General features: G+C 55.9%; 9 protein-coding genes across 9 annotated transcripts; 5 read left to right on the top strand and 4 right to left on the bottom strand.

Moving 5' to 3' along the window:
- Positions 1-475: 475 nt before the first annotated feature.
- CCMA1212_003831 (DNA replication licensing factor mcm5) lies at positions 476-2,814 on the top strand (the record flags this gene model as incomplete). Its single annotated transcript, XM_073701160.1, has 4 exons — positions 476-612; positions 668-794; positions 856-2,264; positions 2,322-2,814. 4 exons carry the CDS (start codon positions 476-478, stop codon positions 2,812-2,814), a joined length of 2,166 nt encoding a protein of 721 aa, XP_073560052.1.
- Positions 2,815-3,234: 420 nt separating this feature from the next.
- Positions 3,235-3,939, top strand: CCMA1212_003830 (uncharacterized protein; the record flags this gene model as incomplete). The annotated part of the gene is made up of 1 exon (XM_073701159.1): positions 3,235-3,939. One exon carries the CDS (start codon positions 3,235-3,237, stop codon positions 3,937-3,939), a length of 705 nt encoding a protein of 234 aa, XP_073560051.1.
- Positions 3,940-4,392: 453 nt separating this feature from the next.
- Positions 4,393-7,377, bottom strand: CCMA1212_003829 (R3H domain-containing protein 2; the record flags this gene model as incomplete). Its single annotated transcript, XM_073701158.1, has 6 exons — positions 4,393-5,112; positions 5,180-5,520; positions 5,582-5,661; positions 5,720-6,055; positions 6,117-7,246; positions 7,333-7,377. The coding sequence occupies 6 exons, from the start codon at positions 7,375-7,377 to the stop codon at positions 4,393-4,395; spliced, it is 2,652 nt and encodes an 883-aa protein (XP_073560435.1).
- Positions 7,378-8,707: 1,330 nt separating this feature from the next.
- Positions 8,708-9,841, top strand: CCMA1212_003828 (uncharacterized protein; the record flags this gene model as incomplete). The annotated part of the gene is made up of 3 exons (XM_073701157.1): positions 8,708-8,865; positions 8,955-9,093; positions 9,154-9,841. The coding sequence occupies exons 1-3, from the start codon at positions 8,715-8,717 to the stop codon at positions 9,839-9,841; spliced, it is 978 nt and encodes a 325-aa protein (XP_073560436.1). The 5' UTR covers positions 8,708-8,714.
- Positions 9,842-9,994: 153 nt separating this feature from the next.
- On the bottom strand, positions 9,995-10,630 carry CCMA1212_003827 (Pre-mRNA-splicing factor cwf18; the record flags this gene model as incomplete). Its single annotated transcript, XM_073701156.1, has 1 exon — positions 9,995-10,630. The coding sequence occupies one exon, from the start codon at positions 10,628-10,630 to the stop codon at positions 9,995-9,997; it is 636 nt and encodes a 211-aa protein (XP_073560437.1).
- A 369-nt stretch (positions 10,631-10,999) lies between these two features.
- Positions 11,000-13,591, top strand: CCMA1212_003826 (uncharacterized protein; the record flags this gene model as incomplete). The annotated part of the gene is made up of 1 exon (XM_073701155.1): positions 11,000-13,591. The coding sequence occupies one exon, from the start codon at positions 11,000-11,002 to the stop codon at positions 13,589-13,591; it is 2,592 nt and encodes an 863-aa protein (XP_073560438.1).
- Positions 13,592-14,225: 634 nt separating this feature from the next.
- Positions 14,226-16,611, top strand: CCMA1212_003824 (uncharacterized protein; the record flags this gene model as incomplete). The annotated part of the gene is made up of 3 exons (XM_073701153.1): positions 14,226-15,958; positions 16,058-16,451; positions 16,540-16,611. The coding sequence occupies 3 exons, from the start codon at positions 14,226-14,228 to the stop codon at positions 16,609-16,611; spliced, it is 2,199 nt and encodes a 732-aa protein (XP_073560440.1).
- Positions 16,050-16,292, bottom strand: CCMA1212_003825 (uncharacterized protein; the record flags this gene model as incomplete). Its single annotated transcript, XM_073701154.1, has 1 exon — positions 16,050-16,292. The coding sequence occupies one exon, from the start codon at positions 16,290-16,292 to the stop codon at positions 16,050-16,052; it is 243 nt and encodes an 80-aa protein (XP_073560439.1).
- Positions 16,612-17,541: 930 nt separating the features above from the next.
- CCMA1212_003823 (Nodulation protein L) lies at positions 17,542-19,759 on the bottom strand (the record flags this gene model as incomplete). Its single annotated transcript, XM_073701152.1, has 3 exons — positions 17,542-17,607; positions 17,678-18,936; positions 19,021-19,759. The coding sequence occupies 3 exons, from the start codon at positions 19,757-19,759 to the stop codon at positions 17,542-17,544; spliced, it is 2,064 nt and encodes a 687-aa protein (XP_073560441.1).
- Between the last annotated feature and the right edge of the window lie 1,540 nt (positions 19,760-21,299).

The following is a 21,299-nucleotide window of genomic DNA, read 5'->3' as shown; positions in this document are numbered from 1 at the left end:
CGCTGGATTGACCAAGAACAAACGAAGAGAAACGGGGGAAGGATGAAAATGCTGAGGATTGTCCATGAGCCAGCTGGGAGAGTCCGTCAGTCGCATGCCATCTGTACTGTACCTTAGGTACGATAAGGTCAGCAGTTGCTGCCATGTAACTCGTACTCGTACAGCTGAAGCTTCGCTGGATCCGTAGTTCTACCGAAATGCACGTGATGCGATCTCTGAAGCAGGAAATGCGCTAGACCGCTTCCAGCCGTGGCGCGACCCTGCTGCAACCACTAAACGCGTCTTTCGCGTCCTTGCAGCTTCTTTTTCGAGCGCGTCCATTTACAGTAGTAGCCAGATCTGCCCCGCCAATTCTTTTGCACCTGATCCAATCCAAGCAGCTGCTGGTTGGGCTTCTCACTGACTGAAGAGCGTCAAGGAGGAAGTCGAGATTTGCACCTGATCCAAGCCCTTTTGCAGGATCCAAGAGAGCATCATGGATCGCCAATCCGTCTACTCGGCTCGCGTGTACGAGTCCAACTTTGGCGATGCCGACGACACCCGCCTGCAGCTGCAGTCCCAGCTCGAGACGTTCATCCTCGACTTTCGAATCGACAACAATTTCGTCTACCGGTAATGGCACAGTCCTTCGAGACGAGGAATGATTCGAACTGACGCCTCGTTACAGAGACCAGCTGAAAGAAAATGCGCTTCTCAAGAAGTTCTACTGCGATGTCGACATCAAGGATCTCATCAGCTTCAACGAGGAGCTGGCACACAAACTCGTCTCAGAGCCGGCCGAGATCATTCCCCTTGTGAGTGCACCCTCTTGCGCACCTCTACAAGCTGGCAGGGCTAAAAATTCCGTCACTTCAGTTCGAGGCAGCGTTGAAAAAATGCACACATCGCGTTGTGTTTCCCCACGAAAAAACCGTCCATCTCCCCGACCACCAGCTTCTCCTACACTCCGATGCCGACGACGTGTCGATTCGCAACCTCGATTCCATGACAATAGCCCGAATGGTCCGCGTGCCAGGAATTGTCATTGGAGCTTCAGTCATGTCTTCCAAAGCGACCGAGCTGCATATTCAATGTAGAAATTGCAGCCATTCCCAGGCGCTTCCTATCCTCGGCGGTTTCACAGGCGTCACACTGCCCAGGCAATGCGCGCGGAAACGCATTCCCCACGATCCCACGCCACAGTGTCCGCTGGATCCATACTTTGTCGTCCATGAAAAGTGCCGATTCGTTGATCAGCAGGTTATCAAGCTCCAAGAGGCTCCGGACCAGGTGCCCGTGGGAGAGTTGCCTCGACATGTGCTCATCACCGCCGATAGATACCTCACAAACCGAGTAGTTCCGGGATCTCGGTGTACTGTGATGGGCATCTTCTCCATTTACCAAAACAAAGCGTCCAAGAACTCGTCAACAGGAGGTGCAGTTGCTATTCGAACGCCATACCTGCGAGCCGTGGGCATCCAAACCGACATTGACCAGGCTGCCAAGGGGAACGCTACGTTTTCGGAAGAGGAGGAGCAGGAATTTCTGGAGCTGAGTAGACGGCCGGACCTCTACAACATCATGGCGGACTGCATTGCGCCATCCATCTACGGAAACCGAGACATCAAGAAGGCCATCCTCTGTTTGTTGCTGGGTGGTTCAAAGAAGATCTTGCCCGACGGCATGAGATTAAGAGGCGACATCAACGTGCTGCTTCTTGGTGACCCTGGTACCGCCAAGTCGCAGCTGCTCAAGTTCGTCGAGAAGGCAGCCCCTATTTCCATCTACACGTCCGGAAAAGGTTCGTCAGCCGCTGGTCTGACGGCCTCTGTTCAACGAGATCAGTCCACGAGAGAGTTCTATCTGGAAGGCGGTGCCATGGTGCTCGCCGACGGAGGCGTTGTGTGCATTGATGAGTTTGACAAGATGCGAGACGAGGACCGAGTGGCTATCCACGAAGCCATGGAACAGCAGACGATATCGATTGCCAAGGCTGGCATCACAACCATTCTCAATGCCAGGACATCTGTGCTTGCCGCCGCCAACCCTATTTTCGGACGGTACGACGATATGAAGACGCCCGGCGAGAACATTGACTTTCAGACAACGATCCTGTCTCGTTTCGACATGATCTTCATCGTCAAGGATGAGCACACACGGGAAAAGGACGAGAGGATGGCGAAGCACGTCATGGGCATCCACATGGATGGCCGTGGTGCTGAGGACGTGGCCGAGTCTGAGATTCCCATCCAGAAGATGCGACGGTACATCACTTATTGTAAAACGTGAGTTTCCCCCCCCCTTCCTTGTCTTTGCAGTTTTTGCTAACAAGCTACTTGCAGCCGATGCGCACCTCGACTCAGCCCCGAGGCCGCCGAGAAGCTATCCTCTCACTTCGTCTCTATCCGACGACAAGTCCACGCCGCCGAGATTGAAGCCAACACCCGATCCTCCATCCCCATCACAGTCCGTCAACTCGAAGCCATTGTCCGAATCACAGAGTCCCTCGCCAAATTGACCCTGTCCCCCATTGCCACGGAAGCGCATGTCGACGAGGCCATCCGTCTCTTCCTGTGCTCCACCATGGACGCAGTCAACCAGGGCAGCAACCAAGGCAGCCGCGAAATGAACGACGAGGTGAGCCGCCTCGAAGCCGAGCTCAAGCGGCGATTGCCCATCGGATGGAGTACCAGCTTGGCTACGCTACGGAGGGAGATGGTAGAAGGCAAGGGATATTCTGAACAGGCATTGAATCGCGCGCTCATGCTGCTACAACGGAGGGATACCATCATGTTTAGAAACCAGGGAGCGCAGGTTTATCGCAACGGAGCTTAAGGGGGTGACTTGTACAATCGGCTGTTTTTGAACAATTTGCATCATGATGTTTACGTTATATACGAGGCGGAGTAATGTTTGGACCGCCGTGGCTGGAAACTAGATGGAAGACTGAAGGTTCTTTCGATCAAGCTTCCGTTGGTCATAACCCCCCGGCATGGGTTGCTGATGAGTTTGGGTACTTAGCGCGCGAATCCCACCTTACCTTTGACTCATTCCGCTTCACCTCGTACCCTCTCCAACCTCAGCTATAAGCCATGTCGCATCAGCCTACCTTGTGCATAACCCCCTGGCAAAATCTATATAAACCTCCAACTTTCCCTCTCGTCTCCTCTCCCAAACTCTCCCTCTCCCTCTCTCTTTCTCTAACACAACAATGTCCATAGCCAGATAACCCTCACATAGAACAATCTACCAAAAATGTCCCCAGACAGAACCCTCTCCTCCCCCTCCCTCCCCAGCAACGCCCCCGGCACGATCCTCGTCGAAACAACCAACCTCATCATCCGCCGCTGGGACCCATCCTCCGACGCCCCCGCCCTCGCCAAAGCCGCAAACCACCCCTCCATCGCGCTCAACCTGCGCGACCGCTTCCCCATGCCCTACACCCTGTCCGACGCCGAGCACTACCTCAGGAACTACGTCGTCTCGCCCGAGGGCTATCCCAGCGCCCTCGCCATCCTCCTCAAACAAGCCCCCTCATCAACCTCCAACTCCGACCCAACAACAACAACATCAGCAGCAGCGTCTCCAGCGTCAGAGCAACAACACCAACAACCCCTCCTGATAGGCGGCGCCGGCCTCGAACAAAAAGGCGACGTCTACTACCGCACCTGGGAACTAGGCTACTGGTTCACGCCCTCCGCCTGGGGGAAAGGCTACGCCACCGAGCTCGTGAGCGCCCTCGTCCACTGGGCCTTTGCCACCTGGCCGAGGCTCAACCGCATCGAGGCCATGGCGTACGCGCGCAACGAGGCCAGCAAGGCCGTGCTGAAAAAGTGCGGCTTCGCGCTCGAGGGCGTCAGGAGGGGCGCGCTGGAGAAGAATGGCGAGGTGCTGGATGAGTGCGTTTGGGGAATCTTGAGGAGTGATGTTCAGCGATTGGGGACTTTGCTGGAAAACTGATTCTGGAACTGGTCTGACGTGATAAGGCGCTGAATAGAAAGGTTCGTGCTATGCGGGTTACTGACAGCGGGACTGAAAAGGGGAAACGAACAAGACAAGGCAAGGGCAGATGATGTTGAATGACTGTGAAGGGCGCAAGGCATGATTTCGTCGTTGGGTCAAGGAGAGGAACGTCACAGAGAAAGCCATCATCCAGTGAGTTTGGCATACAGATATGGTGCACATGTTCAGGACGATAGGACATCACATTTAGCATGGGTGTCATTGTCTCGATTGCTCCATAAAGTCTATAGAAATGCTAGAGATCCGTTTAAGAGGCGACCCCATGTTCCAATACCCATCAGCATCAGAAAGAAGTTGCGCCCAAGTACAAGGAAAGAGGTGAAAACAAGGTCATACAAGAAAAGAGTAGACGCTTTCTCATTTTTGCGGGCAAACGCCGTAAGATGCTCATTAAATTCCAGTAGCCGGCTTCTGCGGCAGTGAGGCGGGATTCCCGTATGTAGGTAAGTGACTACTACTAAACATTTGATTCGGTCCCTGAGGGATGTTTGCTCGTCCCAGAGCATGCGCCTGCTGGCCCAGGGGCAAGTGCTGGGGAGGTGGTATATGTGGCAGGCTTTGCATCGGCGGCATCTGTTGGACGTGGTGGGCGACGAGGGTTGGCGGAGTGTGATATGCGGCAATGGAGCTGTTCGATCCCTGCCGAGCCATATTATACCCACCGGCGTACGGATGGGGAGGCATCGCCGGTGGGTAGCCGCCGTATGCCAGATGAGGAGTCCCAATTTGAGGGCTACTGTGGTGAGAGCCCGGGGCCGTGAAGGGCGGATGGGGAGGCTGCATCGGTGGCGGCGGCATGCCGTTCGATCCCGGCACAAAAGATTGAGTCTTTGGGTTGAAAGCATGGTTCCTATTGTAGCTTCCGGGGATTGGGTGCTGGCTCTTGGGATCGTGAGGGTTGGTGTTGGCTGGCAGTTGGCCAAAGGGGTAGGGGATGCCGTTCTGGGAATGAGGACCGTTGGGCGTAGGGCCCCGGGGCGGGTAAGGGGCCGGACTGAAGCCGGGTTGCCAGTTCTGCGAAGGCGGGGCGCCGGGTAGGATCGGCGAGCCGTACGCCGTCATTGGGCTTGCATTTGGAGGGTATCGTTGCTGAACAGGCTGTGGCGCATACTGCTGGTGCTCCAACGTTAGATTCTCCGGGCCGGATAGTATCAGAGTGAGAGCGAGCACAACATACCTGAGGAGGAACCTGATACTGCGGAGCTGCGTTCGATGCCATTCCTTGCACAGCGGGATACCCAGGCTGCTGGCCATACATGGGCGCCACTTGAGCGGGATAAGACGGAGCAGGCTGGGGAGTAAACTGCGCGCTGGCTTGGGGGATATACTGGTTAGGCGCTTGGGATACCCATGTTTGTTGCTGAGAGCCCCAATAAGGCGTGTACTGGCGTCTGGAGTCGAACCCATCGGCATCATCATCACGTCGCTGTTTGACAGGTGTTTTTCCCTTTTTACTGGTAGAGGACCTATTGGCGGAAACCGAGCTCGTCCGGGATATGCCGGCTTCGCCGTCGACTTCTGGTGCAATCAATCAGCTTCCAATCCTCGGTTGGTCGTTTCAGAGGCAACCATTGCTCACCGGATGTTGTATCTTCGGTGCTTCCGAAAATTCGCTGCCGAACCACCTTGTAGATCTCTTCTCGCTCTTCTCGGGACAATCTGGGAAGAGGCGTTAGTAAACTCTCTCGTACACGTGGCTATATAAGTGACGACGTACTTTTGAGCTGCTAGCGGCTGCTTGTCCTTGGACTCGCTTCCAATCTCGGAGGTGGCCTTCGAAGCCCCTGTGCTAGCAGCGCCGCCCTCTTCATCCTGTCCTCGGCGCATGATCTTTCTGGGAAGAACTGCCGGGGGAGGAGTGCTGCTGACCACAACGGTTGTTTGGGGAACCATGGTGGCCAAAGAGGGTGGTACTCGGCAAAAGGGCGTCCTGAAGATGCGGACAGCACCAAGGTTTCGCTCGTAAGAATGCGTCATATGGTAGTAATCAGCCAACTTGTGGGTTAACATTCTGCAAAACGAGTTCGACGGAGGAAGGTCAATGTATGGCTCCCTGTAAGAGTGGTTAGCTGTCATTCTCGTGTGGAAAGGGGGGCTGTTGGATCGTTAATTACTTGGAATCCTGCACGAAGTCAATGACATCCTTCTCCAATCTCAGCAGGAAAAGCCTGTCTCTTGGAGCCGCTAGGGCCTCTAGAAGCTTATCATCGGGAGCTTGTCTGTAAATAACATTCAAGGCATCTGATGATCCGCCTGTACTCCTCAATGGATTCTGAGCAGGCTGCTCAGACGAAGTGCTTTGCGGGGTGAGGATGCCTTGGCCGTGGGCTTCGACCGCTGGTTGCACCAATTGCCGCTCCGGCATATCGCCTAGCTGGATGCCTCTAGCTCTGGCGGCGAAATCCGAACTCATCCGTGATCCAGCAATCAGAGACCCCCGGATGGAGAAAGAGTCGTCATCCTCGGCAGCAGCCTTGACACTAGCGCTGTCATCAGGACGGAGAGACTCCTTCTCATCAAGAGCAAAAGTGGTACCGGAAGTGATGCTTTTCCCATCGAGGCTGGGAGGCTTGGTACCAAGATCCGAGCTGGAATCAGCCTTTTGAGAATCGTCCGAGCCGCTAGCCCTGCTCAAAACCAGAGATCGGACGGCAGCAGATGAGCTGACGTTCTGGGCTCCGGCCCCCCCCTGATCAGCACCTTCAGATTTTCTGGCAGCTATCTTCGCCAAATCTTTGGTTAGGTCTTCTCCCGAAGCAGCATGCATTGACGAGCCGGGCGACTGCGATGACGAGACTGGCGGCGACAGAGACTGTGTGTGTTTGCCAGCCGGGGATGCTGAATTTGCAGGTAAGCGGTTCTTGGACTGCATCGTCGATTGGCTTACGGACGGACCCGAGGGATTTTCTGTTGATTTGTGCCCCTGCCTGAGGTTCTTTGAGGATGCGATCGTCTTCCCAGGCTCCAATTTCGCCGGCCATACGTTCCCAGACGAAGGTGCCAGATCCCCGGGGAGAGCGTCAGGATGATCCTTGAGGAGTTTCGCAAACTCTTCCGTCAACTCCTCATCCGACCAAGCATGCACTGGCTTAGACGATCGCGCAGAAGAGGCCTGTTCCGGCGGTGACTCGGTGGGCTTGTTGGCCAGTGATGTTGTATTGGCAGCTGAATGGCCCTTTGACTGCATTGTCGATCGGCTTGCAGATGGACCTGAGGAATCTTGTGTCGCTACAGACGCAGCTATCTACATGCATGAAAGATATTGGTCAGCCCCCAGGGTGTCCGCCATGACAAACGAAGAGACAAAGTACGGCGCGAAGACAAACTTACGTCTGCAAACGAGCGTTTCGGTGGATCAGAAGAGATTGTCGCCATGGCGATAGGGGTTCGCAGCCTCGAGACCGCTTATTCGAAGCCAATGGCTGATGTACAACAGGGCGGGAAACAAGGCTGAGAAAGACTGTTCTCATCGACGATTGGCGCGGCAATCCAAAAGGCGCCCGACTGGAGACGGGGAGGAACGAAGAGTGGGCGGGAAAGACCGTAGACAAGGCAAAGATCAAGAAGCAGAATCGATGGGGACGAGCCAGGAGATGAAGAACAGGGTGCAGGTGCTCATCGTCGTCGTAGGAAGAACATTGCTGGCGGCAGCTGGTCGATCAATGTCTTCGCGGACGGGCAAGGAGAAACGAGCCGAGTTGAAGCGTTTTCTCAGCGTCGGTCGACGGGCCGAAGAGGCGGACTGGCGGGTTGGATTCACGTCGCAGCCTGGAGCAAGATTCAGTCAATCAGCCTGCTGCGCGCAAAGAGGGAAACGGCCCATTGGTGGTGTTCCAGGACGCTCTGTCTCGTGTGGAGGGGTGTTCCAATGACATGGGAAGCGTATCCCTGAGAGGGGTGGCCTGTGGCTCTGCTGGGCTCTGCTGGGCTTTTCCGGGGGGGCGAGGACTCACGAGCAGGGCGGCGGCCGGTTGGTGGCTTCCCCAGAGCCTGAGGCACAAGGCTTCGACGAGCAGCACGCAGATGTGGGCGCCTTTCGCAGTTCAGGCCGATGTCATCGCGATGCGAGGACGACGGGGCTCTGGAGGAGAATCTGCAGTTACAAATCTCGAGCGGGAGCTCAGAATGTCTTAGTGCCGGTAGAGCGACACAGCGAGCGAGCGCTGGAAAGTGTGTGTGGCTTATGTAAGGCAGGCGCTGAGCACCGGAGACTGAAGATGGAGCATGAAAATTGCACGTACCCAGTCGGTGGGTACTAAGGATTTGTACCTGGTTGCCCGGTTGCATGTACTACCTTAGGTACTGTATGGGTTGGGCAGAAAGAAGTAATGAAAGTCGACTATTAGGGTCCAACTCGTGCAAAATCTCATTATCATGTTCAGCATCAACTGCTATCGAATGGAACAACATCACCCGGAAACATGCGTTGCCTCGCTATCTGGCTCCTTGTTCTTCGCAACCCAACCGTGTGAAGGATGGTTGACCTTAGTACTAAGGTACCTACCTAGTAAGGCACCTTACCTGGTGAGAACACAAGACGGACACCCGATAGATCACGTGAGGATTGCGGTCTGAGGCTGGCTTGCCCATCGTTGGGCTCGCCCGCTGTAACGATGCCCTGTAAATCAGTGCTAGGCGGCCAAACTTCAGCCGTACCAGTACCTACTGAGGTACTATACTGGTTCGTACCTGGACCCAGACTCAGACATCAAATGCTGGAATTGCCACCCGAGCACTTCTCACCCGCCCTGAATCGCCTTGTTTCGCGTCACCGAATACGACCATCTGCCTCCTCGGAACCCATCATGTTCGCTCACAGAGGCCGCGGAGGACCCAGTCGGGCGACTCCGGCCAACGTCCAGTGTCAGAAATGCTTAAAACGAGATACGTACCTTACCTTGAAGCTGCTCCAGCTTGACGCGGCCATGAGACTCATTGACTAACTCACTAAGCACGGCATTACTCATACGAGTGTAAAGCGTCGGCGCAAGAACGGCCATATGTGTCTCGCCCGTCGCGTTCGCAGCAGCTTCGCAACCCCAAACTCGTCCCCAAGCTGACGAGCGACACGCCAAACCCACTGGAGAAGAAGTGAGTAGCATGCAGACCCCCTAGGCGAGGCTGAAGAAGTAGCATCTGACGTCGCCACAGGAAGGGTGTTGCGGATGAAGAGCTCGCCCGGCTAGAGGCTGAGCGGGAGAGGAAGCGAAAGCTTGAAGAGCGCGAAGATGAGCTGTCAGACGTAGGCTCTAGACGCCGGAGATCAGTGTCTTCGCATTCAGTCTCAACCATCTCCACAGACGCGTCTAGGGACTCTCGCTCTCCGTCACCGAGGCGAAGAACCAGGTCTCCCACGCCCAAGCGACGGGGATATAGCCCAGAGTCAGCCAGTGATCGCAGCTACAGCCGAAGTCCATCACCGCCGCGACGGGAGCGGCGTTCAGAATCACGAGACAGCCCGTCTCCTTCGCGCGAGGGCTCCCAGCGAAGCGAGAGAAGGCGAGAGAGACAGCCTTCTTACGGCCGAAGAGACGATGTCTCACCCCCTCGGCAACGATGGCAGCGTGATGAGGGGCCAGGACGACGGCATGGCAGACGGCAGGACAGGGGTGATTCAAGATCGAGGTCACCACAGCAGGATGAGCGGACTTATCGAAGGCGAGATGATTACAACCCCCCGCGCGGTGGCCGTCGCGGCGGCCGTCATGAAGGGCAGGCAAGAGCACCGCCCAGAGAGGCCCTCAGAGAGGCTCCCAAAGAGGCGCCCCGAGAGCGAAGCCTGAGTCCTTTCAGCAAACGATTAGCACTGACCCAGTCTTTGAATATGGGTGGAAGATGAAGAAGATTTGGGTATCTTATTGTGGCCGTCTGTAGAGATAGGCCGTAATGTCTCAATAAAGGAAAACCAAAAACTCCAGCCCATGCAATGGCAAGCGCAAACATCGCAATGATTACATACAGCACACCCGAATGTCTTTTCCCCCCAGTCTCGTCACAAACCCAAGGCCTCCTCTTCCTGACGCTCCCTCTCTTCTTCCTCCTGCTCTTCTTGTTCGCGAACCCTGAGCCCCTCCACAAGCGCGATACCATCCACACCAGCAGCATCTCCATCCAGGTTGCCATTGTCGACGTCGTCCTTCTTCTGGGCCGCCTTTTGAGCACTCTGGACTCGCTCCCTCACCAGCTTCGCAATCGCATTATCCGTCCGCACATTGAGCAATTCCAGCTTCTTGTCGAGGTTCCGCTTCAGGTCCCAATTTGGCTTCTTCGGCTGCAGCTTGAAGAGATCCAGGCCCTTGTCGTCGCGCGCCTCCTCAGCCGCCTGTTCCCTGATCTCCGCCTCGACCTCTGCGGCCTGCTCCTCTAGCGTGGGCTTTTCCATGGCGAGCGTCGGCGGCGCGTCGAAGCCGAGCTTGGGCCCTCTCGTCTCGGGGTCATAGTTGCGGCCGGAGAGGTGCCGCGTCGCAACGTCGTTTTCTGCTGCTGCTGTTGCGGCTGGCGATGCGTCTCTGTCGCCTTCTGGAGTGGCGACCTCGTCGACGGGCTGCTTCCGCTTGAGGGTCTTGAGCTTTGCGAGACGCGCTTTCCGCTCGTCTGCGGCGGCGCTGAGGCTGTTGTGGGAGTTCATGTTGTGACGGAAGTGAATGTAACGCGAGATGTTTTGTATCTCGGTCGCAATTCCAGACTCGAGATGCTCGTCGCGGTTGAATCGTTATGGAAAAGCGAATTCGATCGGAGCTTGCTAGGTGGGGCACACGGTACAGTACGTCGGTACATGTGCAAGGCTTGTGTGGGCTTTGTTAGCGGCTAAGCCAACCAGGGAGTCAATTGGTGCCGAAATTATTTCTCTGCGTTAAGTTGTCTCGAGAGCCTCAACCAACAACTTACAATCATCACCCGAACTATCTTGCCAAGATCAACCGACCCTCAGAAGCCACGACTCGCAGAAGAGCATCATGCCGACTGCTGGCCGTGTGCCGGCCCCTGTTTCATTGCAATGCCAGCGGCGCCCTTCGCCCGCGCCGGCTCCCTGAAGCTCAGGTGCTTGACGATGTCTCCCGCAGCCGGCATTCTTCTTCGATCGAGAATTCACTTCGCCCCGAGACCTTTGTTACGCCAGCTGAGCTCTGTGGCGCAGAGCATACCACTGGCGACTGTCCCGCCTTTCGAGAATGGCGCTTCCCCTCCGAAGGCGCAACATCTCGCCTCTTCCATGAGTCCACCAGAAGTGATTAGGGCATCTACCGACCCCACGACAAGTCCCGATCAGGACAACGGCCGTAACCACTCAGAAAGTCATCGTTCGAGGCATTATGCCGCCCGATCAAGGAGCAAAAGCAGGCATCAAGAGCAGTTGGACTTGAAACATGGACGTTCTAAACAAGAATTCTCTTTCGCTCCAAAGCGGCCTCGTTTCGTCGGAAAGAGGCGTTATATGATCACGCACGGAAGACTGAATCGCTCCCCTGTGCCTGCTGTGCAGCCCGCCAACAGATTCTCCAACGTTGACGAAACCCCTTCGCAAATAGACGAGACGGCGCAAAGGGCTTACAGAGAGTTGAAGAATCTGCGAGAGATGCATCTGCAATGGGGCTACATCCGACATCGGTACCCTGAATCTCAACGCCAGTCGGCCCGCAAGATATTCACATTTTGGAAGACCAAGTTTTGGCAAGTTTCAAGGCCAGATAAGCCCCAAGAGCCGAAGTTGCCATTCCCATGGCGCGACAATGCCAAGTGGCTCTTCGAACTCAACAATGCCAGGAGCATGCAAAAGGCATGGGAGGCCCTCGATGTCGAAAGCCGCCAGAAGCAGTGGCCCTACATTATGCTTTCAACGATCGATCGCTGCCCAGACAAGGCACATATGGTGCTGGAAGCTACGCTGGATCCGCTACCACCTGGGTATGCTATCAACGATGTGCTCCTCTTCATAGCGCAACGCTTGCGCATTGACAGCATCAAAAACTTGCGCGAGAGGACTCTCAAAGCGGAGGAAGTGCTGGAATTGGTGGCCAAAGTTCTCGAGGATGCGCCTGCCAGCCATGTGCCCTTTGGCCAACGTACAGCCGGCCTCCTTGCCCGCAGACTGCCGAGCGAGCACGCCAGCGAACTATACAGGATGCTGCAGAGAGCTAACATCAAACTACATCCGAACTCGCTGCTACAATTTGCGGGCAGATTAGCCGGCGACATGGCACATAAAGATACGGCGTTTGAGATTCTCAAGGGGCTCGCCGACAGCGGAGTAGATCTCAATGCACCCAGTCCCTCAAGCGCGATTACTACTCTGTTGCATTGCCGGATTGCTCACGGTGGCTGGTCGGACAGCGCCTCATCCTTCTCGCCCAATGACACTCTCGAATACTTTATGGACAAGGGCTTCGTGCCCAACGTCATCAATGCGACTGCCTTTCTCGACTCCCTTTGTCAACGGGCCGAGGTTGAAGAAGCGATACGGCTGGCATTGCTGTTTTCCGAGTCCGGGGTCCAGCTCGACACAAAGGCGTGGTCCACCATCTTCAGGGGTGCCAAGGGAAGCCTCAAAGTCGAGAACGTGGCAAAGAGCCTTGATGTTGCCAAAGCCGCCAATGCGCCGTATGTGGATGTGCTCAACAATGCTCTCCACGCCATCTTCTATTTCGCAGAGATGGAATCCCGCGAAAAGAGGTTCTCTGCCCCCTGGATCTACCCCTTGTTCGGCCCAATGCTGCGAGCGTACGCAAAGAAGTTTGAGCTAGAGCCGCTGCAATGGTGGCTGCCCGACTCGCTGCCTCTGATGCTAACGCAGACAACGGGCAACGACGGCGAAAAGTTTGAGAGCACTCGGATACGGCAATGGGACTTTTTGGGAAGCATTGTTCCTCTCACTGAGAAGACATTTGCAGCGCAGAGTGGCGGACCCAAGTTGCAGCCAAACACAACAACAATAGCCATTATGCTGCGGGCTTACATCAAGACTCTCCAGCACCCATATGACCTCATGGCTTTCTACGCCTTTTTCAAGGCTCGGCTCGAAGAGCAAGGCGGGAAAGAAGGCTTCGCCGCTCAGCTCATCAAAGACCAAGGCAGCCTGGTCCATGACACCATCATCATGGCCATGATGGAAAGACGAGGGCTATCACGGGCTGCGCTGCAGATTTTCGGAGACATGCTGAAGGATCACCTGCAGAGAAATGCCACTGAAGAAGTGGAGAGAAGCGGCGAGGCGGCGAACGAAAGCCATAGCCGCGCCGCAGCCCCGATTCATCCTGCGCCCGGTTTGTGCACATTCAGCATCCTGGTGCGTGGCCTACTCAACAGCGGCGATCGGATCCTGGCAGAGCAAGTCCTGCATGTGATGAGAGAGCAGGGCGTCGAGCCCAACCTCGTGACGTGGAACACCCTCACAAAGGGCTATGCGTCGATGCAGAACATCAAGAAGACGGTGTCTACTCTGCAAGACATGGAGGCGGCAGGCTTCAAGCCTGACCTGTTTACCTTCAAGGCGTTTGGCAAGCTCAAGAACCAGGCACGGGCGCTGGAGCTGATGGAAGGCATTATTGACGTGAATAGACAAAAGATGGTGGACGAGGATGTGTATGGATAGCGCGATGCGGATTGTACATTTTCTGTTTATGGGCATTCATCCATTGGAGATGTTTTTGGGATATCAGTTCTTCTTTGGATACATGTATTATGGCGAAACGATATGATACCATAGAATACGGAGTCGATGGGCGGCTATTAGAGGCTTCTGGTGTTGGCGAAGGTCAACGGATAGAACAATGTACTACTCGCTTTTACTGGATTGCAGACACAAAGAAGAGTAACGATCTTTTTTTATCTTGTCTCTTTGCGCCAATCATATTTCATCCTTCATTGCTCAGTCTCTTCTCAAGTTGCTGTAGATGGTTTGCTTTGAGATGCCTAAGCCATCTTTCAGTCTCGGACTTCGGACTTTACTGCTCAGATACCCTCACCTTCCATATTACTTACCAAGCAGCACTCATAATCATCCTGCAACAACTCCCCGTCTTCTTTCCAAGCTCTCGTCATCTTCAATACCTATGACCTCGATTGGCTAATCGTTGAAAAAGGGCTGCGGCTCAGTCTCACCATCGCGGCCATCATCACCATCACGAAAGAACGACGCCTCATCAGCCCAAGCCACCCCATCTCACTGAAACCCTCCAACAAACACAATATCCTCACCACGACAACTTCACAATCGCCCGCCCTTAATGCCCGATCCAGGCATCGCGCAATTCACATCCGTCTTCCGCGCCTCAGACGCCCACCGCGTCAAGCGCTGCCGCCAAACCGTCTCCTGCACGGCCTGCCAGCGGCGCAAGTCGCGATGCGACCGCCAGCACCCGTGCGGCGCCTGCGAGAAGCGCGGCTGCGGCGAGTCGTGCTCGTACGGGTCAAATGCGTCTTCTTCATTGGCGGTGTCTGAACGGAATGGGGGTGGTGGTGGCAGCAGACGAGATGTGCAGATGAGGCTCAACCAGCTGGAGCAGATGGTGCGAGGGCTGGCCGAGAAGAAGACGAGCAGCAGCGGCAGCAACGGGAACGGCAGAGACAAAAGGCCCTCAGTTAGCGACAGGGGGGAGACGGAGACGAGCTATCACGGGGCAACGTCGTGGACGGCGCTGGTCGAGAGCATCCGCGATATCCAGGACATCCTCGCGGCCGACGGAGAGGCCGGATCGCCGGGCGGCGACGCGGCGACGGAGCCGGAGCTGCTGCTGGGCGGCGTGCAACCCATCACCATCAAGGACGTCGTGGACAGCCTGCCGTCGCGGCAGGACGCCGACAAGCTCGTCCTGGCCTACTTCAAGGCCAAGTTCGTCGCCGCCATCTTCGTCCACACGCACCACTTCAAGCGCCGGTACGACGCCTTCTGGGCCGATGCCTCGTCCGCGAGCTTCCTCTGGACCAGCATCCTCTTTTCCATCCTCAGCATCGGCACCATGATCGCCAACACAAGGGAGTCGTCGTCCTCTTCCGCAACGTCATCATCATCATCATCATCCTTCTCTTCCTCCCCGCCGTCATCAGCGCCAGACTCGCGCTTCTACATGGCCAAGTCCGCCCAGTGCCTCCTCGCCGGCCGGTACCTCGACGGCAACAAGCGCCTCTCGGTCGAGGCCCTCCTCATGCACGCCCACGCGCGCAACGTCCAGAAGCTCGACTCAGACTCGTCCCTGTGGTCGCTCTACGGGCTGGCCGCGCGGCTGGCCCAGAAGCAGGGCTACCACCGCGACACAAAGGCCACGACGACGACGCCCTTCGAGGCCGAGATGCGCCGCAGGACCTGGTTCCTCGTCCAGTCGACGGACCTGCTCTTCTCCTTCCAGAACGGCATGCCGCCCATCATCTCGCAGGACGCCTGCGACGTCCGCCACCCAACAAACCTCCTCGACGACGACTTTGACGAAGACTGCGCCTCCCTGCCGCCGCCTCGCCCGCCCACCGATCCCCATCCCATCCTCGCCTACATCGTCAAATCCCATCTCTGCGCCGTCATGCGCCGCGTCGTGCGCCACGTCCTCGCCGTCGCACCCGCTCCGTACGCCGACACGCTCGCTCTCAACCGGGAGCTGGACGAGTGGCACGACTCCGTGCCGGCGTGTCTGCGCATTCGCACCATACGCGACACTGCTTTCACCGACCCTAACTACACCATCATGCACCGTCTGATGCTCGAGCTCATGTACCTCAAGAGCTTGTGTATACTTCACCGTCCGTACCTCACCTCGCACAAGCACGATCCTGAGTACACCACCTCGAGACAGATTTGCAGGGAGTCTGCCCTCAAGGTACTGGAGATTCAGGCGGAGCTCGACGTAGAAACGGCTCGCGGGGGGAGAATGTACCAAGATAGGTTCATGGTGTCCAACTTGACTCTGCATCACTTTTTGCTCGCGGCAATGATCATCTGCCTCGATCTGAGCGAGTCTGCCGACATAGAGTGAGCTGCCCCTCCCCAATCCTCCCTCCTGACCCCTGAACCGCTCCATCCCATCAAATATCAAGACTAACACACGCACTCCTTCACTTCATCATCCAGCTCCAACGACAGACTCAAGCGCATCACCACCCTCCGCACCGCCCACGCCATCTGGTCCGCCCGCAGCACCACCTCCGCCTACGCCCTCCACGCCTCGCGCGTCCTCCGCGCCATCCTCAACCGCATCGACTCTCCCGGTAACATCGCCTCCTCCTCTACAGGCTCCGGCCCCGTCATCCACACCGCGAACTCCTCTTTCACGCACAACAACTTTGGGAGTACTCCTAACGATCATGGTAGCGCTTTGTCAGACAACGCAATGCAGCAAATCATGCCCCTAAGTGGTAACGAAATGTATAATACGACTGCGGACGAGACGCTCTTGGGGCAGGACATGGGTTTCACGACGCCCACTTTTGAGGACATGTTTGATAATATTGACATGCTAGATTGGGTTCGTGGCCAACCCCCTTTTCGCTCGTTTCTTCTAGTTCTCGTTCAGTCGGCCACTCATACTGATACTCATCGCTCAAAAAACACAGAGTTCCCTTGATCAGTACATCCAATCCGATTCCGGGCCCTGGAGGCAGCCTTTCCCCGACACTAGTTTCTGATCGACTTCAAAGACGAAGGAGAAACAAGAGACGATGCGTAAGTTGGTGGTGCTCGCTGCAAGTTGTTGCTCTCCACATGGCATATGTTACGGACCTTTTCATAGACTGTGCTTCGGGGCATTTCGTCTCATCTCATGGCTCTTGACCATCAACCATCTTCGCTAGACACCGTCAGTTGTGATAGATCCACTACCGTCTACCTGCGAAAAGAGGGTCAGGAGGGAAGGATGATCGTGAACTCGTGAGTAATGGTATGATATTCCGTAATGGCCTCGTCTACCAAGGGCTATGCTCCAATTCTCTACAACATCTGATACACCACTGCTCAACAAAGATGCACATGAGAACAAACAAGAGCATTCTGAACAGCCTATCCACGCAGACCAGTCACATTATGCATCTCCATATTAACGCACTATCTGTTCACCACACCCAGCGACGGGCACAAGACGACCATCAGAAAATCCAAACCAAGAGTAACAGTTGCTAAGCTGAATCCCAACGCACTCCATCCCACACTCCCCTCAGCCGAGGGCCCTCTTGTATAAACCAGTCCGAGCCAAGTCCAGCCCAGCTTTTCCATCCCGAATGAGTTTGCCTCTTCCCGAGATCCATATCCAATCCACGTGTGTCCCGCAAGGTCCCACGTGCAAATCATTTCATTAAGCGTAATCGCCCACCCAAACTTTTGCCTTCTTGTTCCTGTAATGACACAAAAGGAAATGGCGCACAGCAATGACAACAAAATAAGAGAAAAAGCAACCAAGGAAGAAAGAGAACAGGCGGCGGGACAAATGCCTGGAATAAAGTCGCGTAGCTGTACACACGCACGCATACAAGCTTCCATTATACGCGCTCGCTTGGGTATCACAACATGAGACGCAAAACCACGCTCTCCAGGGAAGGCACAAGGCCCAGGTATTAAGGGTATTAAGACGCAATGCCGCGAAGGACGCGTGCTGGATTCCCAGCCACTATCGTGAAGGGAGGCACATCCTGCAAGGCGAGTTACTGTTAGTACGGGAACTGTCCGTTTGCACGCTCTGGGAAAAGGTGTGAAACATACCTTGGTAACGATAGATCCTGCTCCGACGGTGCTTCCCTTGCCAATGGTCCGGCCGGGCAAGATAATGGCACCGCCGCCGATCCAGCAATCTTGTTCAATGACAATAGGTCTGCCCAGCTGCGGCCCCTGGCCTCCTTGACGTTTCTTAGGATCAATGGGTAGGGAGGCTGTGAAGATGCTGACATTGGGACCGATGACACAGTTGTCCCCAATCTTGACCTCGCAGACGTCGTTGATGGTGCAGTTTCGACCAATGACGACGTCATTGCCAATGGAAATGTTATAGCCATAATCGCAGACAAACGGAGTCTCCACGGCAACATGACGGCCGACCCGTCCGACGTTGGTAACCGGAGATGCCTCAGTGGGAGACACGCGGACAGGATCTCGGGGCTGCAATATCTCAAGGAACAGACGGGCTCGCTCTTCGGGAGAAACGCCGTTGGTCGGGGGCGTCGTGAGGTTGTTGAATCTCCAGCAGGCAGCAGCGCATCGCTCCCGCTCAAGGCAAAGCTCCTTATCGAAGGGGTAAAAGTGTCTTCCAGAAAGCATCTCCTCCTTCTGAGTCCGTCGCAGAGGGAATTGCGAATGAGAAAGCGCAAGCTGCGCAGCCATCTGTGCGTTCGAAGTTGCAGGGGGCTGCGGGCGAGGGGTCGGGCTGTTTGTCCTCGTGGGATGCAAGATATTGATCTGCGGCAGTTGGTTGCCTGGATGGGGTGTTTCGGGCTCGGTCCGGCTCAAGTCATGCAGCGGAGGCACCCGCTGGTATTCCTTTGCCGTCCTCTCCGCAAAAGGCGGTGCCTGCGTGTTTGCGCTCACGGGCGTGGGAAAGACGTTGGCGGGCGTGTACGGCAGCGCAGAGAGCTTGTTGTCGGGACTCGCCACGGACGCACTAGGGATGGTCGATGCCGTTGGGCGATCGTCGTCTGAAATAATCACCGGCCGGCTTTGAGGGGGGTCTATCCGGAGAGGCTGGCCGCGGTAATGGTTCAACGACTCTCGTTTGACAGGCTGGGGGGGATGGGGGGCGTAAGGAGCTGGCACTGGTCCTGGGCCAGGCACCGAGGCTGGAGGCGGAGGCGCCTGCGATTGTGCTTGCGGGTGAGGCTGCGGCATGCCATACGCACCAGGCGGCACGTAGCTGGGGTCTTTGGACTCAAGTGGGACTGCGGCGGCCTTGTTGTCCGGCTTCTGCCAGCCTGGCCCCCTCTGAGGAGGATAGCCAGCACATACGAACGCACCGCGGATGCAGTTACTGCCTGTTTGACTCTGTTAGAGCAGTGTTCACACACGACTGGATAGTACAAAGCGCTTCGGGGGGGAGGGAAGGGGAATAAACCTACACTCGGGCTTCTGCTCGTCGCACTTCTTCTTCCTCTTGCGGCATGTCAGGCAGCCAGTCTTCGTCCGATTGCTAAAGTTCCGCTTCCGCTTTTTTGGATCGTGCTGGAGCATCGAGTCTCCTCTGTGGTCGGTATATGAGCCACCGTAGAGGGACATTGATCGATCATCACCATCAGGGCTCGTGTTTGTGTAATCGCTGTGGTCCATCTGGCCTGTAGCTCTCCTCAGCGCTTCTCCAAGCTGCTCCTCCGTGTTGCTTTGGGTCGAGATTGCCGAGTTCTGCTGGGTCTCGTAGGGGTTCCTCTCCTCTCGGGACGGATGTGAGTACCACAATTCCTTGTCGCGTTCTCGCTGCTCATCACCGTAGGCCCGGTAGTCTCTCTGGGGCGTACCATAATGATCGCGGGCCTCGCTGTGCGGCGGAGCCGTCGCGGTGTCTGGGGTACGCTCTTGCGCTGGGAGCTCCCTCCGGATCTCGACGGATCCAGATCGCTTACGCTTATGTGACCCTTCGATTTCCGGATAGGTTGCAACGTGTATAGTCCTCTCCGCGCTTTGAGGTGTCCAGGATTCCCTTTGGGATGATGAAGTTGTTGGCATCTCAGCGGCCGCTGGCGCCGAGGTGGCTATTACCGAGCCGGCAAGACGCTCTCCAGGAGAGGAGCTTTGGTCTGCCGGCGCCGCGGGAGGCTCGGTCGACTTTGATGGAGCGCCATTGAGAGCAGTGAATGTAGACATGTTGAGTAGAAGTGTTCAATGGCAGTATAGCACTCAATGACTATGCAGCACACAAAACACTAGAGGTGAGGATATCGGAATTCAGCCGGACCAGATGCGACAAATCTTCTACCAAACAGCCCCTCGCGGGCCCGCCTCTCTTGGCCGTATACAGCGTGTTTTGTCCGATGTTGATGATGATGGGAACTGCTCTTAAGTTTTGGCCCAGATGATATGAGGTTCTCAGCCAAGGTAAGGCTTTGCAGTATGTGAGTCCCGAAGATCACGGCTGTCGTGTTTTTAAGTCACCGCGCTAAGCTCTACCAAAAGCTGCGCAAGTGAGGCTGGGCTGAGTGAGGACGACAATGCGCAGCGAGATCCAGGTTCCACCGAGTGTAAACAAAGATTAAGAGAGCTCGCAGCGGAGGATCTCAGACTCGTCAGGACCTTGGTCTTCGAAATTGCCCAAGGCTTGGTTGCCGTTGCAGCGGTAAACTGTGTGCGGGACTGGCCGGTGCCTGCGCTGGTGGAAGCGCGAGCCACGCGCAAACGAATGAGTGAGCGAGCAAATCGGAGCCAGCCAGTGAGTCCAATGCAGCTCGAGAAACGGAAGCCTCGCCTTCCAGGTGCCCTGTGGCTGCTCGTCGTAAGTCCGGAGATGCAGAGCGACGAACAAGTTGCGCAAGCCGCGTCGACGAGGTCGAGCACAGAGTGTTCTGCTGTGCAGATGTTGTCGAGGAGCCGAGATGGAGGTGAGAGAAGGTGTCGAGGCGGAAGAGCTGGGGGGGCCGAAGTTTCTCAGGTCGCGCTTGGGGGGCTTAGGTAGCTTTTTTTTCCTTTTCCTCTTTTTTTTTTTTTTCCCTTACACGCGCGATTATGCTGCGCCTGCTACCTCCTACTAGTCAAGGGGGGGTGGCCAGTTCAGCACGGGAACGACGTGGAGGCGTGTGAGTACATGTACCCCGAGAATGGGGAACTTCGTAATTAATCGGCCGTGCAATGCTTGCTGCAATGGTGAAGATTTCGGAGTAGGGAATGACCTGCTTGTGAGAATCTATCGCCGGCGACAGATGACAACAAGCTGATTTGGTTCCAACAGACCAGGCCAGACCGAACCAGAGCAGCGGCGGTTAAGGTGAGCACGCGGAGGGAGAGCGGCAGAGTGGCCAACAGGGGGGCAATATCAGCACTTCGTAATGCACCGCAGCCACCAAATGCCTTCCAAGAGGAGGCAAAAGAGAGAAAAAGAGAGGGGGAAAGGAGAGCAAAGTCTTGGGGATCAGTTCCAGAGACGTCAATGAAATGCAGGCTGAGAGGGAAAGCGATGCAGATATGGTCGTCGAACCTCGAGGCAAGAAACACGCGGGTTCCACGTCCAATAGAGACCCGGGAATGTACCGAGATGCACCTAGAGAAAGCGGCTCTTTTGACGCATGCGCGAAGTACCGTTCGTACCAGATACACGGAGTGACTGACGTCCTTTCACTGCCAACAGGACGGGCAATGGCCGTATTGCAAGTGCGTACGTGCGTACGTGCATCCCAAGGTCCAGAGTAGTAGC

The sequence above is a fragment of the Trichoderma ghanense genome, assembly GCF_004382785.1.
Source record: "Trichoderma ghanense strain CCMA-1212 chromosome Unknown scaffold_3, whole genome shotgun sequence".
NCBI lineage: Eukaryota > Fungi > Ascomycota > Sordariomycetes > Hypocreales > Hypocreaceae > Trichoderma > Trichoderma ghanense.
This window is presented reverse-complemented; position numbering and strand designations above follow the sequence as displayed.